Source organism: Motacilla alba, chromosome 3, assembly GCF_015832195.1.
Source record: "Motacilla alba alba isolate MOTALB_02 chromosome 3, Motacilla_alba_V1.0_pri, whole genome shotgun sequence".
Taxonomy (NCBI): domain Eukaryota; kingdom Metazoa; phylum Chordata; class Aves; order Passeriformes; family Motacillidae; genus Motacilla; species Motacilla alba.
In genome coordinates this window covers 61,207,057-61,226,961 of record NC_052018.1, presented here as the reverse complement: position 1 = coordinate 61,226,961, position 19,905 = coordinate 61,207,057, and the positions used below count along the sequence as shown (strand labels likewise).

Sequence of the window (19,905 nt, the reverse complement as noted above, 5' to 3'; positions counted from 1 at the left end):
TACACTTTAAAGCAAGTTTAAAAGCACCCATCAACTTGAAAACTAGCCAGCATTAAAAATGAAGCTAAAAGGAAGGTCAAATCTTACATTTGCTCTTCAGTCTACCACCTATTTCCAGTACTTGTAAATTTAAGGTTCTAACAATTACATGCCCAGGTCAGAAATTCACCTAGCCTTGGATCTTACCTTCAAGAGTGGTCAAGTGTTTGGAGAAGAGTAAAAGAACAGTATGCACTGAGCAAGCATCTCCCCTGCAGCTTTCAACAAAAAAACTCCCACAATCCCTCTTCTCTGATAAATGATAATTTCATTTGGCAACCTTTAGCTCTTTACACTCAAAGAAACATGAATAATTGTTCCCTACTTACAATCTTAACATTGGGCACAAATTCACAGACCTCTATTATGTAATTCCCCAGTCATCTCTTTCCCAAGCTGAAGAATCACAGCCTACTTAGGATCTCCTTGTACACTTGTTCAAAGCCTGCAATCACCCTCAGTGACCTCTGCTGTCAGAGATCTTCTTTTCTATCTTCCTACTGAGAGGCTGTGTCAGACTTGCAGCAAGCAATGTGTGTATTGTATCAGACTTATCCAACAGTAGTCCCCTAGGAAGAAATTGTCATTATTGCACTTTGGAAAGTTTCAGAAAGGAAGTATGGTTTCCTAAGCCTTAGTAAAAAAACCCAAAAAACAAAACAAAAAAACCAGACCAAACCAACCCAAAAAACCCACCACCAAACAAACAAAAAAAAACCCCACCCCACCAAAACAAAGCAAAAACCCAAACAACCACAAACCAAAACAACAACAAAAAAACCCCCTAGATTTCTTTTTATGATCAACATAATGAAGATTGTAAACAAGAATGGCAATTTAACAGAACTCCCATAAAGCCTTTAAAATCTTAAGAAAAACAATGGAATTGTTTCCCATTATCAAAAATATTGAAAAAATCACTATCTGGCTGCCTTACCTGTAATTATTACATGTTACAAATATTTTTGTGTTAATAGTTGCTGGGTTAAAACAGCAACTGAAGTTTGCTGCAAGGCTCAGAATACTATTCTTAGATATAAAAGCAAGAACTCTACCTTTGTTCGCCTCACACTATCCTCTCTTGTGATCCCTTATTCTGTTCTTCTTCCACTTGTATCATCACATCTCCTTTCACACTCTTCATTATTTCCACTGTTTCCACATGCATAATCAGTGCACAGCCACTTTCACTATTCATTTTCGAAACACAGCCACTCTCTGATCTCAGCAAAACAAACTTTTACAAAGGCAAAATCCTACCAGTTGTCACTGCTAGCTTCTCTATTTCTAACTAGTCTACAAGAAGTTCTAGAACTGCAAAGACCCAGACAGAGGAGGCGAGCCTCTGTTGTTTCTGAAAATAGCAGTACAAGAGTCTGCCTCCTAAAACCCTGCAGAAACATTTTATAATTGGGTAGGAACAAAATCTCTGGATTCATCACTCAACAGTTCAGTCTCCTCTCAATCTAAAGCTAATTCTTTTGAGTAGCACTGCCCCCAAATAATTTAAAATTATGAAGTCCTCAGTAATTTCCAATTCAGAACAGCTGCATGTCAGCATCTTAATTCTTGCACTGGAACTTGAGAGAGCTCTTTAGCAACCTAGAAATATCAGAGGGCACACTTCATCTCTTCAGCCAGGCTGTAGGTTTCAAGGAGCAGCTTTAAGTTTCAGGGTTATTGTAGCAATACAACCTTTAAGATGAAAGCATTTATCAGCCTGATAGTCCTGCTGGCTGAACTCCTGCTGAAGCTGTAAAAATGTCTAATGGTGTTATCATCCATAACATTACTCAGGTTATAAATGCCACACTCAAGCTACTTATGTCAGATGAATAAAAGTCTCTTGACCTTCAGACAAAAGGTTGAGCCACAGGATATCCCTAAAGGATCTAACAGAAAAATTAAGAAGTTACATTTTAGACACTTAAATTAATTTTTTTTGTGTGTGTGTGTTTGCAGATCTAGGAGGTCAGACAGAATGTTGGAAAAAGGGAACAAGTTATAGTGATTTGTTAACCCTTGAACACAAAAGCTAAGTGATAATAAGAATAATTTTTAAAAATCCAAGTATTAATTTTGAAGTGGTTCTTTGGCGCCTTGTTCTGTTCTTCTCTTGACTCATCTCTTCTCCTTTCATACTGCTTGTTATTACAACTGATCTTACATGTATTTCCAACTGCAGAATTGCATTTGCAGAATATGGAAAATCTGACAACCCAATACTAAAATCACCCAATACATTCTGAGTGTGAGTCAGTACCAAAACATAAATCCAGTATGTCTTTATACAATATCAAACATGACCAAGCCTACACCACAATGAAGCTGTAGCTGATTAAAAGTCATACAAACACAGCGCTCCTGTAGTGCCCAGATGTGTGCTTTGAAGGGGAAACTGTGGTAAACAGCATTGGAAAAGCACACACAGCTTTCCAAGTGCACCAAGAGATGAAAGGTGGGTTCAGTCCTGAAACACAAGTGTCTTAGTTCTCCATGAAACCCAAACTCAGGGTGACTTCTATCTATGATAACAAATCTGAATACCTGAAAAACACCCTTCTCTGGAATGCTCTGACCTCTTTAGCCTATGATTGAGATGAGTTTCACAACCTAATTTTGGTAAATTAATAGGTTTTTCAACTAAAGATTTTTGAACTATCATCCATGAAACTTAGCACTCAAGACTGCAACCCCCTTAAATGCCCAAGATATCAAAGACACTTCAACTAAATGCCAATTTCTAAAAGACATATGGTAAGCAAAAGATGGGGTATTTTGCTCTGAAGTATTCCTCTTATGAAGAGATTAATATTACAATGGCCAAGAAGCTAAAAATTCAGCTCAAGACAAACAGCTTGGACATGTTGGGCATCTTTGCTACATCAATTGTAATAATATTGTGCCGAACTCCACAGCTCCTGTAGGATCTGTAGTGATGCTGCAATGCTCTGGACCAGACACAGGACCAGCAGAAAGTGGTTTAGCAGCACCAAGATCCACAAAGCTACAGTGGAGTGACCAAACACCTGGTACATTGAAGGTTCAGCTCAGGCAGCCCACTGTTTTGTAGAAGTATAATTTTCTAACAGTGGTGCTTTTTTTGCACGTAACACATTTTGTTGCTATTTAATTTGGTTTAACATAAGTAAATAGAACTCATCAACAGTAAGAACGCTCAAGCTTTATCACAATTGGAATACATATGAGGAGTAGAAGGCGGAATTATTCCCAATCTCAGGTTTTGGTTGTACAAACTGAACAGTCAATAATGTTACAGAAAGATATCGATAAAACAAGATGCCTCCCTTCATGACATTTAGTACTAACACTGAAGGTTTCTAATGTTGCTGGTTAAACAAAACTCCCAGGAAATCTAATCAATACATTTTCAGAACAGGGACTGTCATTCTGCATCAGGGAAACAGCCAAACCTTTGACTGAAGCTGAAGTTAAAGCATTAGAAGCTGGATTTGCTATAGCTGCTGGAAGAAATATAAAGCTGTTGGAGGCTACTTTAGGGTAGCACTTTGACAAGTGAGATATTCCAGTATTGTGATGTTGGAAAGCTAAAAAAGGAACATGTGTCTGTTTTATTCCTGCTGGCTCGGGATTTTTAACAGATCCTCTCTGACTTTTTACAAAGAACAAACATCTGACAACTCACGAATGCAAAACAACTCATAGACTCCATTAATTTCAACAGCATTGAAAATGATTCTGGCAAACTCCATCCTAGTACAATCTGATTCTTAAAACCCCAAATTTTAACATACAGACAGAACTTGCCTTGTAGGACTATGCAAGGTGCATGAACAGATTGCATCTAAATTCCTGGACACACTGAAACATTCTGAAAATTAATGTAATCTGTCATTAAACCTCAAGTGCTCTAATCGTCCCTAAGATGTGGCTAAGCTGTCAGTAACTCCACTGAGCAATTTCTCAAGTTACAGATCTTCCTTCTCCCCTAGGCAGCAGCTTTTGGTTTTTAAACCAGGGCTGTAGTTCCAAAGTTTGAAGGATTCCTTTTCCTACTTGACAAACCTTGCCCTTTCAGTATTTTGTGTGACTCTCTGCCTTTGTGTGTGCATTTGGCACACACACCTGCTGAAATCTTGGTGCCATCGTCCCAGGCTCTATCACTGCTGCCACTTGACAACGTGTCCTGCGCAGCTCTGCAGTCACAGCTGCCTCATTCTGTGTTTTGCTTCACTGACCTTCACTTTCTCAAAATTTAGACCTGTCTTTATGCTTTCTTCTTCAGTTTCCGCCCCCATCTTCCCCCACAGGAAAAACTAGGCACCTCAGAAAATTACACTTTGCAAAAATGCTGATAAGGTCAACCATTTGCACTGTCAGAAGATGCTGAGTAGTTCAAGGAAGCTGAATTGGTTCTCTTTGCTCTGATTTAGTCATCCGGACAAACTTTAGTATTTATGATAGAGATAAATCTATTTTGCTGATTCAAAATTAACTGAACTACAAAGGGATAAATACAGAAAATGATGGATCAACCTTCTATTTATGCAGGTAGGCTTAGTAACAAAGGAAGTACGGGAAAAATTATTGCCTTTAATTATTTTCATTCATTAGCCAAACAAAAGTATGTCAGTCTTGCCAAGGCTCAACTCCAGTATTTGGCAGTCCATTTAGATGTAGTATTAGCATTTTGCTTGGGCTTTTCTTGTTTACTGTTTCTCCATCACAAAGCAGGAGACAGTGCAGCAAACTCCTCTTAGGATACAATAAAAAGTGAAAGTTTGTTTTTTCTCTGTGTCATATTTCTGGCTTTCCTTCTTTTTACCTCAAAATGCAGAGAGAAATAAAGAAAAGCAGAGTGAGGTGAGACAGCTGGTCTCCTGCTGAATACTTTTTTATTTCCATTAAAAATTCAGCCACTGTAAAATGATTTCTTGAACTGACACAAAAAGAGACATCACTAAAATTCACATACAAGCTCAAGGGGAAAGCATTAGATTTTTCTTGACTGCCTTTATGTCCAAAAATCTTAGAAGACTCTCTGTTTCCTTTGGACATGAGGAGTTACTAGCCCCCCACAAGGCTGGTACAGCCCAGGATCATTCAGCTAACTGCATATATAAACATACATACAGCAGTGAAATTCTCATTTGAGGTCATTAATCCTTTCAAAAGCAGCACTGGCTGAGTTACCTACTTTCAGGCTTGTTCATTCTCTCTTTTACCAAGTCCATAGGATCTAGATAACTATTACAAAGCCATCAAATGAGAAGGCAAAGTAAATCCATCAGAGATCTTGGTGACAAATCCATTTAATAAATACTGAAATACTAAAAACTGGGGATTCAAACTGCACTGGCTTTATTTCTCTCTAAAATAGTATAATGTAGCTGAATGATTGTAAATGAGATACAGTCTTGCATGCCACGTCAGGAGTCAAAATATAAGTAGTCTTAAAACCAGAATCTCAAGTTATTAACTACTCTGGACATGTGGAGATAGAAGCAATTGTCCAGGCAAAGATGTTATATGAAATATTACATGAAAGGATTCTGGCAAATCACAGAAAGACTGATTATTATACCTTCCTGTATTATACCTGGACTAATTCTGACTTGTGTACTCCAGGCATACATATTTCTATATTCCTTCTTGACTCTCAAGACATTTTTTGAGCAAGCATCTTATAGCAATTAGATTTTTGAGTGAAGAGTTGCCCTCCTATATAGTGTTCACTGCATTAATGATATGCCTCCGTTTACTTCAAATGTGAAAAGAAAATCACATTTGAAGCAGCATGGAAAATGAACAAAAGGCCAACAGCTGAACACCTTCTACAGAACATCTTCTGTGACAATTAACTTGGACAGGACTCCAAGCCTGAACCACTGAGCTCCCACAGCAGAAGTACTCTGGGATATTCTTTGAGCAGTGTTGTTTTCTGATTCCCCACAAAACTGCCAGGAAAGTCTGTCTCTGAAAACACATATTCTTCACAAATATGCAATTATACATAGCAACTAAAACAACATCTGGTGGGAAAATGCAATTAGTTTTACCAACAAACACTCAATCAGGAAAAGAAGTCAACTGATACACTTGGCAGTCTCCTGCATTATTCCCAAGTCAGGTTTTAGTTATTTCCTGAAAGATACGCTGACTGCTGAAGTTAAAATCTCATTCAGAGCTTTAGAAGTCTGAGAGTTTCTGCTGGGGTTTTGTGGTTTGGGTTTTTTTCCTAATTGAAAATAGTATTACTTAGAAACAAGGACAGCACTCTCAATCAGTGAAAATGCAATATAAAGCAGTTTAGAAGCAATGTGCTTGCTGTTTTGAATTTCGTAACATAAAATCAAGCAGTCCCTGGGTTAAGCTATACACTAATGGAAGTTAGCCCCTCAACTTCTGCCCTCTCCTTCGAGGTCTTGGGTGCTGGCAGAGAGCAGTAACTCAGCACGGCCAGGAAATAGGTGGAATGGGTGAGGTCAAGTGTAACCAAGTCAACATGGAGTCAGGCTGAGTAATAAACTGTTACCGAATGAGGCACTGAAGAAGAATGACTATTCTCTTAAAAAGCAAGGAAAGCAAGAAAGGATTAATTCCTTTTGAGCTTGCCAACAATCCCTCAACATCTGAGCACTGACAAGAAACTGGATCCTGGACAAAGAACAGAGAGCTCAAGTTGAACCCATGCAGGATGAAACATTGATGGGAAAGGTTTTGGAGAAAAAAGAGATACTGCTCCTGCTTTCCATTGGTATACTATCTCTTTCTGTCAAATCAATGGAAAGACTATGTGATATCACTTTCCAAAAATATCACCTTTCCTCTACTATTTACTATGAAACTTGGTCTTGCTTTCCCAGACAAAGCCTAGTGCAGAAATCCACAAACATCCTCCTCGAGATTCAATCACTCTAATCCCTGTTTTCTGCACCAAGGTTTCAGACTATTTGCAGGCCTGAAGACATCTGACCCCAAGTTCAAGACCCCATTTGGCTCGTGGTCTTCTTACTAAACTTCCAAAAAATTGATGGATTAAGTACCAGTGATGATAAAGTTCAAGTCAACCACACTGGCAGCAACATTTCCTTTGAAGTGAAAAGACCACAAAGCTCCAGATGAACTGAAGGGATCCTGGGGCCAAAGTATTCTCAGCCACGTAGCTTTGGCAGTGGAATAATGGACTCTTCCTGAAAAATGCTGTAAAACCTTCACAGTTTGGAGAGTTTTCCCTCTGTAAGAATTACATTCCAACTCACGTGCCCTTTCCTGACCAGTTCAAAATCTGAGCAAGCAAAGCAATTTTCCTGCCCTACATATGACTTCCCCTTAGAGAGCACCTTCCTGCAGAAGGTTCAGTTTTCTCCCTACACTGCCTAAAACACAGCGTAAGTGCATGCTGATCCCTTGCAGAGGTGCACTGCAAAACCTCATTCTTCCTATTTGCCCCAGGGCTGAAGCACAGCACAGAGCTTTTCAAAACCACAAGTTCAAGTAAACTCCCTGGCTCAGAGAACTAAAGACTTCAAGCTATATAAGCAAAATATTTCTGTACAGGTGCCAGCAAGGTGAGAGGAGAGGCGAACGACTTCTTTCTTCCTGACACCTCCTACACAGAGACTGGTCTTGTTTCTATTTGCACTCATCTTTACTTTGCTGACTCAAACACTGATGCTTCAAAAAAGTAAAACAGCATGGGGTATAAAAATGCCAAGTGGACACATTAACTGAATGGCACAAGTTTTCATCTCTCCCTCCATCTCTGGCTTGTCACTGCCATCAACATCCTTCTTTCCTGAGGGAGGCAAAGACATGGTAGAATGTGCAGCATTTAAACTTCAGATTCCAGTCAACTAAAATACCAATATTGTGACCTGAGAGTCATAGGGAAAGAGCTACAAGGTGCACCGTTGAGGCTGATCCGTACACCCTAGTACACTTGTGCTTCCAAAGGGATACAGAAATCCATTCAGGCATTTGCTTTTTGCACTAACAAACATCAAACACCCTGTCTACAAGAACAAGGAAAACATTAAAACAGTTGTATTGCTCCTTTCAGACAGAGTCATTAAGAGAAAAATTTCTGTGCAAGACTCATCTGAAACAGCCCTGACACAAAACACTGCAGGAGCTACTGAGAAAACGAGCCATGATGCCGTCAGCCCATAAACAACCCCCACGTTACAGCTCTCATGACTAGAACAAATGGCACCATCTCGTTAGCTCTCTCAGTGCCTTGCCTCTGCAGGCTGGATGAAGAGCATCCAGGGAAAGATTAGGCAAGGCACAGATGAAGCGAGTGGGAAGAAGAAAGCACATTGAAGTATCACCTTATTGCTCTGCTCCTCCAATTACCCGCTCAGTAACTGTGCAGTACAGACTAGGCTTTCTGGCAGGAAAAATTTGTCTGGAATAAACCCACAGATAGATGCCATAGCTCCTGAAGCTGTGGATGAGCCCTAGAGGCTCCAAGGAGAACATCCTTGTTGCCTACCCTCCCCAAAACTCAAGGCCTAAGAAGTCCTCATCTGAGCACAAAAATCTGCAGCGTAGCTGCTCGCTGCTAGTGAAAAAAAGAGCAACCAAGAAATGACAACAGTGCACCAAGCTAAGTTTTCTCCTTCCTTCTTTTTGGAAACTGTATTCTCAGCAGAATGATGCATAAAAACCTACTTGAGACAAAAAGGCAAAGGAAAAACAATGCTAATACAGCTATACACTGCTATCAGAAAAAAAAGGGAGGAAAAAAATGCTATCTATTATTTAGGAAATAGCACAATACAGCCTGAAAACAACATAATAAAAAGAGATGGAAGAAAGGCAAAATACCACTTAAAATTCACATTACTTTTCCCACAAAATCTGTCACTATTATGTACCATCATAAAAATCAAGTCCCCCAAGCAAAGAGCAAAAACAAAGTGTTACTATTTTCCACCAAGTATAAATATATAAAACCCTGCAAAAATATTTAAACATTTTCAGTTTATATAAACCCCCCCATATTCTGTTTACAAAAGGCTGAAATAGCTTAGTAAATATTTACAGACCCCTTAGCACAAGTAAGCAGAAATCATTAATTTTAATAGCAAGTTTGCCACAAAGGTTTGAAATGCTTCTAAAAACAGTCCAAAATATTAGACAGTTAAGCTGTGATGGGTTTTATCTGTTTGTTTTATACAACAAACGGGTTTATCTTGAAAGACAACCGAAGTCTCCTTCCCCTGTCCTCTCTCTGCATTTTAATGCTGCTGCTCAATTATGCAGCATGCAATGCTAAAATGCTTATATGCGATTTAACCATTGTCTGCAGTCCTTGTGGCTTGAATAAACTGCCTAGTTAATTAATGACACGTCTCCAATGCTATAAAAAGCCTCCAGCCATTTTTCCCAGTAATCTGAGTAATTCATCCATTAATGAAAAGAAGGCTTTCAGATCTTCCTCAACGACTGTATCTTACAGTGCAATTCTGAGTGGCCCTAGTCATTGTAACCATAATTTGGTAGCTCCTACATCCAGAACTGCTGGGAGAAAACAAAGCATTTTTTTATGTTAGGACACAAAAATACAATTATTCCCTGGCATCTTTAAGGCTCCTTTATAACAACCTATAAATCCTTAATAGGAACAAGAATTGTTTGAATAAAGACCAAAATAACTGCTTATATTTTCCAATTTTACAGGCTGTAACCTTTTTCATTTTGTCCTTCCTTCTCTCCATTCATAACAATTATGGAAAATAGCTACCTTCCCCATACTGCCCCAGCTGCCCCTTTGTATCTCCCTTTCATCATTCTGTCAACTCATTAGAAGGTCATCTTCAAGACTTTTTTCCCCAACTCCAGATGTCTTGAGAATAATTAAACTTGACCAGTGTGACTACCATAACAGCAAGGACTGCCCAAATTAAAGGTGTACTACAGCACCTGAATAAAACCAAAGCAGGAGGGTGAGTGGGAGCACAAACATCTCGTTTCGGAGCCACAGGCAAATGCAGATGTGAGAAGGCAACAGCAGGGCCCAAACAGATGAAACATTTTCAAACACTTATAAATTCTATGGTTTTAAGCTGTGTTCTAGAAGCTAGGTAAGGCCGCTATCCTCACTTTCAGCTTAGGAGCTGTTCAGAACACCATTCCCTTGAAAAGGTAGTAGCAACTGCAAATCATAGTTCACAGATGAAAACAGGGGATCCAAAAGCAGACTGTACCAAAGGGGATTTATTAGATAAAATTCCTGCCAAGGACTAAAGCCATACCAAACTCAAGAACTCTGAGAGAGAAGCTCATGAAACACCTGTAACCATTTGACAGCACCTCTTGTTAACCAGTTCCTCCCTCCCGTGAGAGCTGTGGCTGAGAGCAGCCGCTGGGCACAGCACCCTGTGCAGGGACACCCATGGCACCGCGTGCTGTGCTAGCACACGGATGCCACCCCGCCCCACTGCTGGGTCCAGGAACAACACACATCCCCTTCTTCATGTGGAGCTCCCTTCTGGCTCCACCCTGATGCACTGCAGGCAGCGGGAAGGAGCTGAAGCCTGCCCCTGCCTCCTGCTTGTCACGGAAAAAAAGATGCTGAAGCGTCTCTGCGGTTGCTATGGGAATAGGATGGCAAGTGCTGGGAGCAGGAGTGAGTAACAGCTTAGAAACTGCCTCCCTGCACAGCTACTGCAAGCTTCAAGAGACTTCTAAAAAAACAACACACAGAGCTCCTGCGCCCTGCGCTGTGTTTGATACCACGCGATTCATCTGCTGCTGGCCTCACTGTTCTCTTCCAGGGCATTACAGGACCCTTCAGTGCACAGGGTATCTGTTCCTAACATGGTGCTGCTTTTCTGTTTCACCAAGAGCATCATTTTGTCTGATTAGGCACAGAAGAGGCTGCACCTTGGGGCCTGTATTTACACAACATTTTTAGTCCTGCTGCATGTTGCATTGCAATGGGAGCAGGTACACAGTTAATGTTGCACTCAGTAGGATGTAAATCAAATTAGCCTACCTGCTTATATACTTATTTTCAAAGCAAATAGAAGGAAGCATGCTGGCAAAGTTCACATATACCTGTATGTATACAAATACCTGTGATGTCCTAGCCAAACTGAATCGTGTCCAGTCCCTGAACTACCACAAATAAAAGCTTACTACAGGAAAAGGGGAGGGGGGAAAACCAGAAATAGGCACTTACAGCTGTCAGAAAAGTCGAATAATTTGTACTAGCAGAGATGCAAGGAACAAATACAGGTTACTAGCACCTCCTGGGATATCCAGGAATTAAAACATATTAATTCATTTTCATTGAGGGTTTCCTCTATTGGAGAGTGATTTCCCTTTTCACACACAGCAACAACCCCAGGAAAGTTCAAGGAGTTACACTGTATTGCTATAAAAAAGGGATAATCGTCTACAGTTCTCACCCAGCTCTCTGACACTCTCTTTCTCCATCATGAAGAGAGATAATCTCTTTAATGAGTAATATATAGGGAGAAGACGAGGGAAAGGGTGGCCTGAAGGCAGCAGAAGTTGACAGAAAAATGTCACTGCAAGCTCAGCAAACACACAAGAAGGGAGATAAAGCACTGGAAAGATGTTTTGTATGACTTGTGGGTTTAGGAAAAAATCCTCAATTACTTATTGACATTGCTTCTATAATTATTAATAAACCCTTTGGTTAGACAAAAGTCACGATTTTCTCATTTATAAAGTCCTCAATCAGCTTGCTATGTACACTCCTTCTTTGAAAACAAGCATGGGAAAAGGCCACAGAACTGTCTCAAGACAGGACACAGCATTCTCTGATATTTCAAATTTATTCTTCATTTCAAATATACTTTTCATCCCTACATGATCGTAGGTGAGCCTGCTCACCAGAAAAATACTCCACATGACTCCTACAGCCTCTTGTAGCCCTGAAAAAAAACCCATTTAAAAACTGCAAGGATAGTCCCACTCCTGAAATCCCATCCATCCAAGTTTAACATAAGAATGGCACTCTGCCTGAGAGACAGACAGCCCAGTCTCATAAAATCTTCCATTTGTATATCCCCAAGAGCCCAATGGGGCCACGTCTTGGCCAGATGTGTGCTCTGCTTATAGGGTACAGGAGGAGGAAATGCCTAAATGAGTGGGCCTACAGACACACAGTGAGGTGAGAAAACTGACTTCTAGTCCTCTAAACTGAACATGAAGAATCACATTCAAAAGGCCTGTGTACTGAATTAGCTGAAGAAGCCCACAGCTCCAAGTCCATACTCAGGATCTGGGTGTGAACTACAGCAGAAATCTGCCGATGACTTCATGAGAAGTTCATCTGAGAGAGATGATGCTGAGAGAAAGCACTGCAGTCAGCCACATGAATCAAAATAAGTTTGTCCCCAACAAACAAGGAGAGCTCAAAAAACCTGAAAAACAACTGAGCCACAAAAGAATGCTAACACTCTCTTCCTAAAAGAAAATGCAGAACAATTTTGGCTAGTATTAATAAATGCAGCTGATAACTTAACCAGGGCAGAGTATGTACCACATCAGTTAACAGATACAATTATATGCTCAATTTCTACAGCAGGACTGTACTCCACCCTGGCCACCTCTCTAGCTCTCATCCCATCTCTACACATTAGCCACTACCTCAAAGGTGCTTTACTTCAAGAACAGTAAAGACACAAACCCAGAGGCCACACACACTGTCAAACAAGACAATGGTGCCAATATTGCAGCTCCAACCCTTCCTTGTCTCCAACAGAAAGGTGGTGGTAGGAAATTACCCTCCTCTTGCAGAGCTGCCACAGAGCCATCCATAGCAAGGAGTGACAGAGGTGACAGCCTACTGGTGTGAATATACAGGAGAAAAGATGGAGGAGACAGGAGAAACCACCAGGATGCATATGCAGAAGGGACTGAAGGAGAAACTCAAGAGAACTGAAGAGTGAAGCAAACAGACACACTATACTGAACAAATTTCTATCAGGACAATAGAAAATTGATACTGAACAATATAATCCCCCTGGAAATGTAAATTTTAAAGATAATTGTGTTAAAGGTCATGGGACTGTGGAGTGTAATACTTTCCAGGAATACTTTCACTAGCAACCTTCAAGGTGCCGGGGGGTAACAAAAAGAACAGTAGAAAAATCTAAATTTAAATGCCAACATTTATCTTTCAGTCACTGTACTGACAAGCAGAGTACATTAAGCAATAGGGAAGATGCTGAAGCTACTCTAGACTAGAATAGTATTCTGTTCTCATTTGCACACATACCAATCAGGAGAAAATTTGGGTAAGGCAATAAGCTAGTAAGGGTATCCATTTCCATAAACACTTATTTATGTGTAATGTATGCAACGTCCTTCCTCCCTGTTTGCTATTTTTAATTTGAACTGAGCACAGTCTCTCACCCAGCACCTCTGTGATTCATGTTTCCTTGTGCCTCCAGAGGCAAGTACATCTAAATATATTTTAGAAGATCACTTCTTTCCATAAGCTCCAGAGAATAGTACAAACATCCATCATCACTTAACATGCAAACCCCTGCAAACCATTTAGTTAGGGAGAACTGTGCAGAGCAACATCAAACTCGTGGCTGGTTTGGGTCTCTATTTCAGTGAGTTTGTCAGCAGCAGAGTCTGTAAGTCAAGCAAGTCATTTTCACATAGCTGGAATTGGCCATTATGTTCGAAAGCATTTATCTGGACGCTGAACAAGTGTTTGTTTCCTGGAATAACCACTTATGGAGCATCCAGATTAGAAAGTACAAACATATTGGCTAAACTGAATTAAAGGCAGTCAGCCACTCCAAATTAAACACTCAAGTGAAGATATTTCCAAATACAGTAGCAACAACTGAGCATCACACAAATGGGGTAGCCTCATGTTTAAAACATAGGACTGAGAGCTATTAGATCTTAGCTTCCCCTCCTACTTCTGCTGCTTGTCTCTTCCTCTTGATCTCAAGTAAATTATTTATTGTCAAGATTTGCATTTCCCTAGATTCAAAAAGAGGCAGGCAGGCTCGCTGGCTTTAAAAAGCAGTGTTGCGATAATTAATTCATTATTCTATGCAGAGTACTCTAAAATTATGAGACGCTGCTGCAGAAATGTATATTATTAGTGCTATTATATTCCACTAGCAATTCCCAAAATAACTCTACCTTGGATGAATTTATAGTATTCTAAATTGAGTGGTACCTTGAGTCTTGAATCAGAATCTTTTCCATGGTGGTGTAAAATGAAGGAAGGAAAACAATCCAGCTGTGATCCTAACAGGGTTTCTATTGGCACTATTCTACGGCCATCATTTCCTTCAGCACTGAATTATACACACATTCACCACCACAGTGACAGCAAGCATGTGGAAGGAAAGACCAATCCAGTCAGCTCAGCAGTGAAAGGCAAGGGACCAGTGTAAATCCTGCAAATGAAACCAGCACCCCAGCTCCAGCCACGCTGGAAATGCTGCTGTGTCCACTATCATATAAATCTTCAGAAAAATGGTAAGGAAGATTTTTTAAACTGGCTTTTCAAAGCTCAGCAAAACTTATTATTTTAAATTTGATTTGCATAAGGTTGAGACATTTCTTCAACACCCAATTACATACATTTGCTTATGTGAATGCAAAACATAACCATATGTGCTGCTGGAACTGCTTCTGCTGCAAGTGCAGACTGGACAAATCTACACAGAAATGACCAGTCAGATGTTTAATAGTCCAGGCTCAAGTGCATTAATAAGATAGCTGTAACAACAAATCAAGGGTACAATTAACAGATGCCTGTCTCAAACAACTAACTTTGAATAAGACTGTATGTGAATCAGGGTGAAAAGTGATGACAGGTTGGTACACTATCATATTCACCTAATATGAGCAACAGGACTAACCAAATTTTCATTGCCAGTGGGAGCAGCAGTTTTGATGAAAAACTGATCATACCACATGACCATTTCACTTGGAAACTTTTAAAGAGGTATATTCTATAGCACACCAATGCAACCCAACTGACACCCCTAAATGCCCCATTTTCATTACCTGTTGGTCATCTGGAGTCCATATGCCACAGGTGATCTGACTCTCCAAGTTTATTTCTGAAGACCAGTGTCTTTGTCCACTGACTGAACCGACCAGCACAAATCCATCTCTATAGGAGATAAGTGCCTGAGTCCCATCATGGCTCCATGTAAAGTCGCTTACCTTAACATATCAAAGACAAGAAAAGAGATATATGAGCCGCCATGTAGGATTTTTTTGCTGTTTTAATAAAAGGTAGCAGTGCACAGAATGAGACAGGCCAACAATTAGCCCAGGTGAAGCTCTGATGTCATGCCTACTGGAGAAAGCACTGCGCTTGCCAAGTGCCTTTGTGACAATTCTTGCACGTTCCTTTCAATAAACAAATGTTTCATTTTCTCCTGTGCTTTTTGAAAGTTATAAAGTCGCATTCCTTGCCCTCCTCATTTGGCCTCTCAGGACCTGATCACTCTTGGCTGCAGAGAAAACATGCATACCAACCTGTGCCCCACGATCGTTCACAAGCTCCACAGACCATCTGCCTTCGTATTGTATCCAAACAAATATTCCTCCATCTGCATCGCAGGTTGCTAACTTCTGGAATGGTTCATTCCATCTCACCAGCACAACCTTAAAAGATTACAAACAAAACCAGCATTACCGAAACTGCGTGTTGCGCTAACAGCTATTTAACAAGAACCAGTTAAACAACACTGCCAAATAAATATCATTGCATTTAAACCCTAAAGATGCACAAAATAGCAATTTTCAGCCCAGCATTAGGCACCTCTCATGAACAGCTGGAATCGTTTTGCCACGGTTGTCAGGAAATGCACAATCTCTCACCGCCAGGCCTTTTTGGAAGGCACTGCACACTTTCAATAAAATCACAGGGAGCCCTGGAACACAGGACTCCATTATAGAAGCTGCAAATAGGAAGCCCTGCACAGATTATCCAACACTCCCTTAAATGATTCCCTCACTGTAATCTCAGAGACTGTCAGACTCTTCATCAAATCATCACCTCTTGCTGACTTCAAATAAAGTGGCATGCTCTGCACACAATTTAAATACTCAGACTGAATACTCATATTCAAAACAACTCCTGAGAGACTAAAATTATTAAAAAATAGAAATTTCATAGGAAAGTTGCTTTGCTACTGAGTGCAGAAGGAATACAAAGCAGCTTTAGATTCTTCTCTCCACATTAGAGCTATATGAGCTTTTCTGGAGAATCTAATCAAGTCTAAACTGACCAAATTGCTCTCTCATTTTTAATTAATACCAATTTAACAAACACAGTATCTCTTGAGACCTCAGTATAAAACTGGAAAAAGCATGTCATCCTAGTGCCTGAAGCAAAAATTAGCAATAAAACAATTTACCCTCTGTTAGTGACTTTTTCTTAAAAAACATTTTTTCCAAATTAGTTTTATTTCAAAAACATGCAGATATATATGGGACACTTACATTCACACACAAGTAACTTCCCCCCCAGCTATTTTAGTGAGAAAGAGAGTATGCAAACAAAGTAAACATATATTAAATACTCAATTAGTAGAGTGTCATTTCAGCTACTTAATAAACATCCAGCTGTAATGACACTTTTTCATAAAACTAAATAGATAATTAATCATCTAAAAGCGACAGGCAAAATTTTCCTGAAATATATTTTGCTGTTTACAAAGAGATAGACTGATCCTCCTAAAGATTCCAGTCCCAAGATGAGCTCTAAGTAGACAGACCCTTCCCACTTCACAAAGAAATCAGCAGCTGTTTTCAGAACTAGGATATAAATGTGCATACCTAAAACCTAAACTTGACAGCTGAGGGATGGTCTTACACTACTCAGAGTGTCAAGGTCACAGCTTAAGAACAGGTCTACTAGTGAAGCTCACCAGCCTGAAGCATCAACCCTTGAAACATTAAACAACCACAGGAAAACCATTTCTTCCTTCATACGTAAAGCTTATGGGGAGAAGCAAGTATGACAAATCACCTCTCTATTGTTACACAGCTTAGAAGAATCCCATTTGAGATTTTGCAGAAAAACACTGGCTTCTACTTAATATAACCTTGCAGCTGCACTCTAAGTCACCAGTCCTGTTTCCAGTTGGGCAAATTATGCAATGCCCCTAGATGGATTATATCACTCAGCTTTAAAAAAAAATTCTTATGTTGGAAGAGCAGTAAATAAAATATTCCATTATAGCAATGCAAGCAGATGCATTATGTTGGAGGTTTCACTCTGTCCCTTCCACCTAAACAGGAATAGCACAGATTTGTCAAAATTTTGTTTTCATTTTGGTATAAATCAAATCCACAGAGCCATAATTTCATTTACCCTGAGGCAAAATGCAACAATGAAGTAAGTGTACTTGCCAGCTACGCCTAACAGTATTATGAAAGAAGTGAAGAAAAACTCCAAGGATAACATTGAAAAAATCTTCATCTTTAAAAGCCGGGAGCTGCTAAGGCTAATGATGACCATTAATGAGTGGAAGGTACTTATCACCACTAAAACACCAATCTTTAAACACTCAGACACTGCTCATGTTTCACAGATCATACCAAATAAATTCTGCATTCAAACTACAATGAATTGCTAGACAAAATTTAGGAAAAAAAAGAGAACTAGTTGTTCAAATAACATGAATGCTTTAGCTAACACCATTAAGAATGCTACTACCTGTCTTAAAATTGCCCCGTTCAGTCTGGCCAAGATTTGAGATAAACACACCATTTTATAGATTAGACACACAAGTTGACTTTGTGTTGTGAATTATGGGCAAAGTGACAACAGTTACTTTGTTGTGTTTTGTTTCTTTTCTATTTTAAATAGGAATCTTGTTAAAACTTGAAAATTTTAATTCAGATTCTGTACAACCTGTCTTTTGTTTAGACTTGATAAAATATCCAAGAGTACATTTGAATGTAAACAAGATTAACTAGAGCCTCCATCCATATCAATTAGATACAAATTAGTAACTTCCAAAATAAACTTATTGCTTTATAATGAGAAATGAAAGCGAGAAAATGATTTTTCTATGCCTTCTGATAACAGCCTCATAAGGAAGCAAATTTGTAATTTGAAAATTCAACCCATTTAAACACAGAGCAAATGTTATTTTACGAGGTCATTTTAAAGATGATGCCGTAATTTACATTTAACATCTGACTACAGGTGCTGAGTCCACAACTGCTTTGAGTATTTCCAATTTCATTTTAGACACTTAGCATGCTGAAGAAGAGATAAAGAAAGGAAGGATTGCCCCGAGTATTAAGATGACTTTTGGCTTTAATGTTGGCTCAAATGTAAAGCATATGAAAACATGTCCCATTGACAGCACACTTAAATAACGCATAAGCCTGAATTACCCCTCTACAAAGAGGAATTTTACTGCTAACCCATAAATGCAAAGATATCATTACTTTCACTAACAGCTTCAAGTCACAGAGGACCCATTTTTACTTCTGTCTTTATGGTCCTCTGCTTTCTACTTAGCATCTTCACACAGGTATTGAAGGTCTGAACTGTTTTATCTTGTACTCAAAAGAGCAAGAATGTTGGTACACAAAAGCAAGTTGTCTGTGGTCCACACAGCCATTCTATATTGTCTAATTATTTTTGTTTGTTTGTTGGTTGGTTGTGGGGTTTTTTAATTCTATAAAAAAACACAAATCGTGCTTGTTCTACTCCTGAAAAAAAAATGTATCACAGGTATGAATCAGCTTCTAAACCACTGTCTTACACAGGATAGGATCTCTCACGAATAAAATTTGGCCCGAGATATTAAGTACAATGTAAAGGCCAACAATTTGCCCCTAAACAGGATGCTTTCCACAAAGCTGTGAGCTTTTGAGTCAGTCTTACGTTTTCTTTGTGCTCCTTTTTATACAAGGAATTGTGGTAAAAAAATTGTTTTAAAAGTTCAGCATTCAGGACCTTCAACACCTCTGGTTTAACTACCAACTTGATGTTTAGGAATTCAATTGAACTAATCCTAAATGTGCTAGAAACTCAATCCAAGAACTGACTGCATACTTTATTACTGCTAACAATGTTATTATCTATTTAAGATTATAGACAAGAAATTTTGAGTAACTGCAATTCTAGAGTAGCAAATGTATGAGTTATAGTAAACGTGATCTCTTCCCAATGGAAGATTGGTTTCCCAATGGAAACCAGGTTTGATAATCTAAATTTATTACATGCTATTGAAACTTTTAATAATTTTTTCACATTTTTCTAACACAATGCAAGACCACTAAAATCCAAAGCATTTGGAGAGCTTTTGTTATTCCTAATTTCATTACAGTTTTTGAAGGAGATAATTGAAAATATGACACCAGTCATATTTTGCAAGAGCAAAATATGCAAGAGCAGAAGTCCTTAATCTAGAATACCACACAACAGTCATTACTGAAATCTTATTTCTGTACATACAGCACATAATTGCTAGAGAAGCAAGGGACAAACATCTACAAAAAAATAAAAGAGGTAAGTAACTAGGGCAATTAGTTCCTAGAGTTCCTTACCAAATTTAGATAGATTTTATTATGGATATACTGTAGTGAGTCACAGTGACTCATTTTGTTAAATCTCTGATCCTCCACCCATTTTACTGGGGAGAGGCATATGCTCTAAAGATAGAGGTCTTCTCCAGCATTCATTTTCACATATGCTATGGATATGTGCTTGCAGATGGACTGCCACAGCAATAGAGAGCAGAGAATACTCCATGCCAATGTTTGATTACTGCCCAATTTGCTACACCGGAAGAGCCACGTTCCTGTATCTGGCATGAACATTTCTGCAATTACAAGTGAAGTTGACATCTTTGCATGGTGTACAGGATGAGATGCATTATAACTCCA

At 39.2% G+C, this 19,905-nt stretch overlaps 1 protein-coding gene across 4 annotated transcripts in view; it reads right to left on the bottom strand.

Annotated features, from left to right (window-relative positions):
- The window catches only part of TULP4 (TUB like protein 4), a 153,229-nt gene that overhangs the window by 41,380 nt on the left and 91,944 nt on the right, over positions 1-19,905 (bottom strand). For all 4 annotated transcript variants that reach the window (XM_038134124.1, XM_038134126.1, XM_038134127.1 and 1 more), the window contains exons 3-4: positions 15,529-15,657; positions 15,049-15,210 (exon numbers count right to left, since the gene is read on the bottom strand). In XM_038134124.1, the coding sequence (XP_037990052.1) occupies positions 15,049-15,210; positions 15,529-15,657 (291 nt within the window). The remainder of the gene's footprint in view (positions 1-15,048; positions 15,211-15,528; positions 15,658-19,905) is intronic.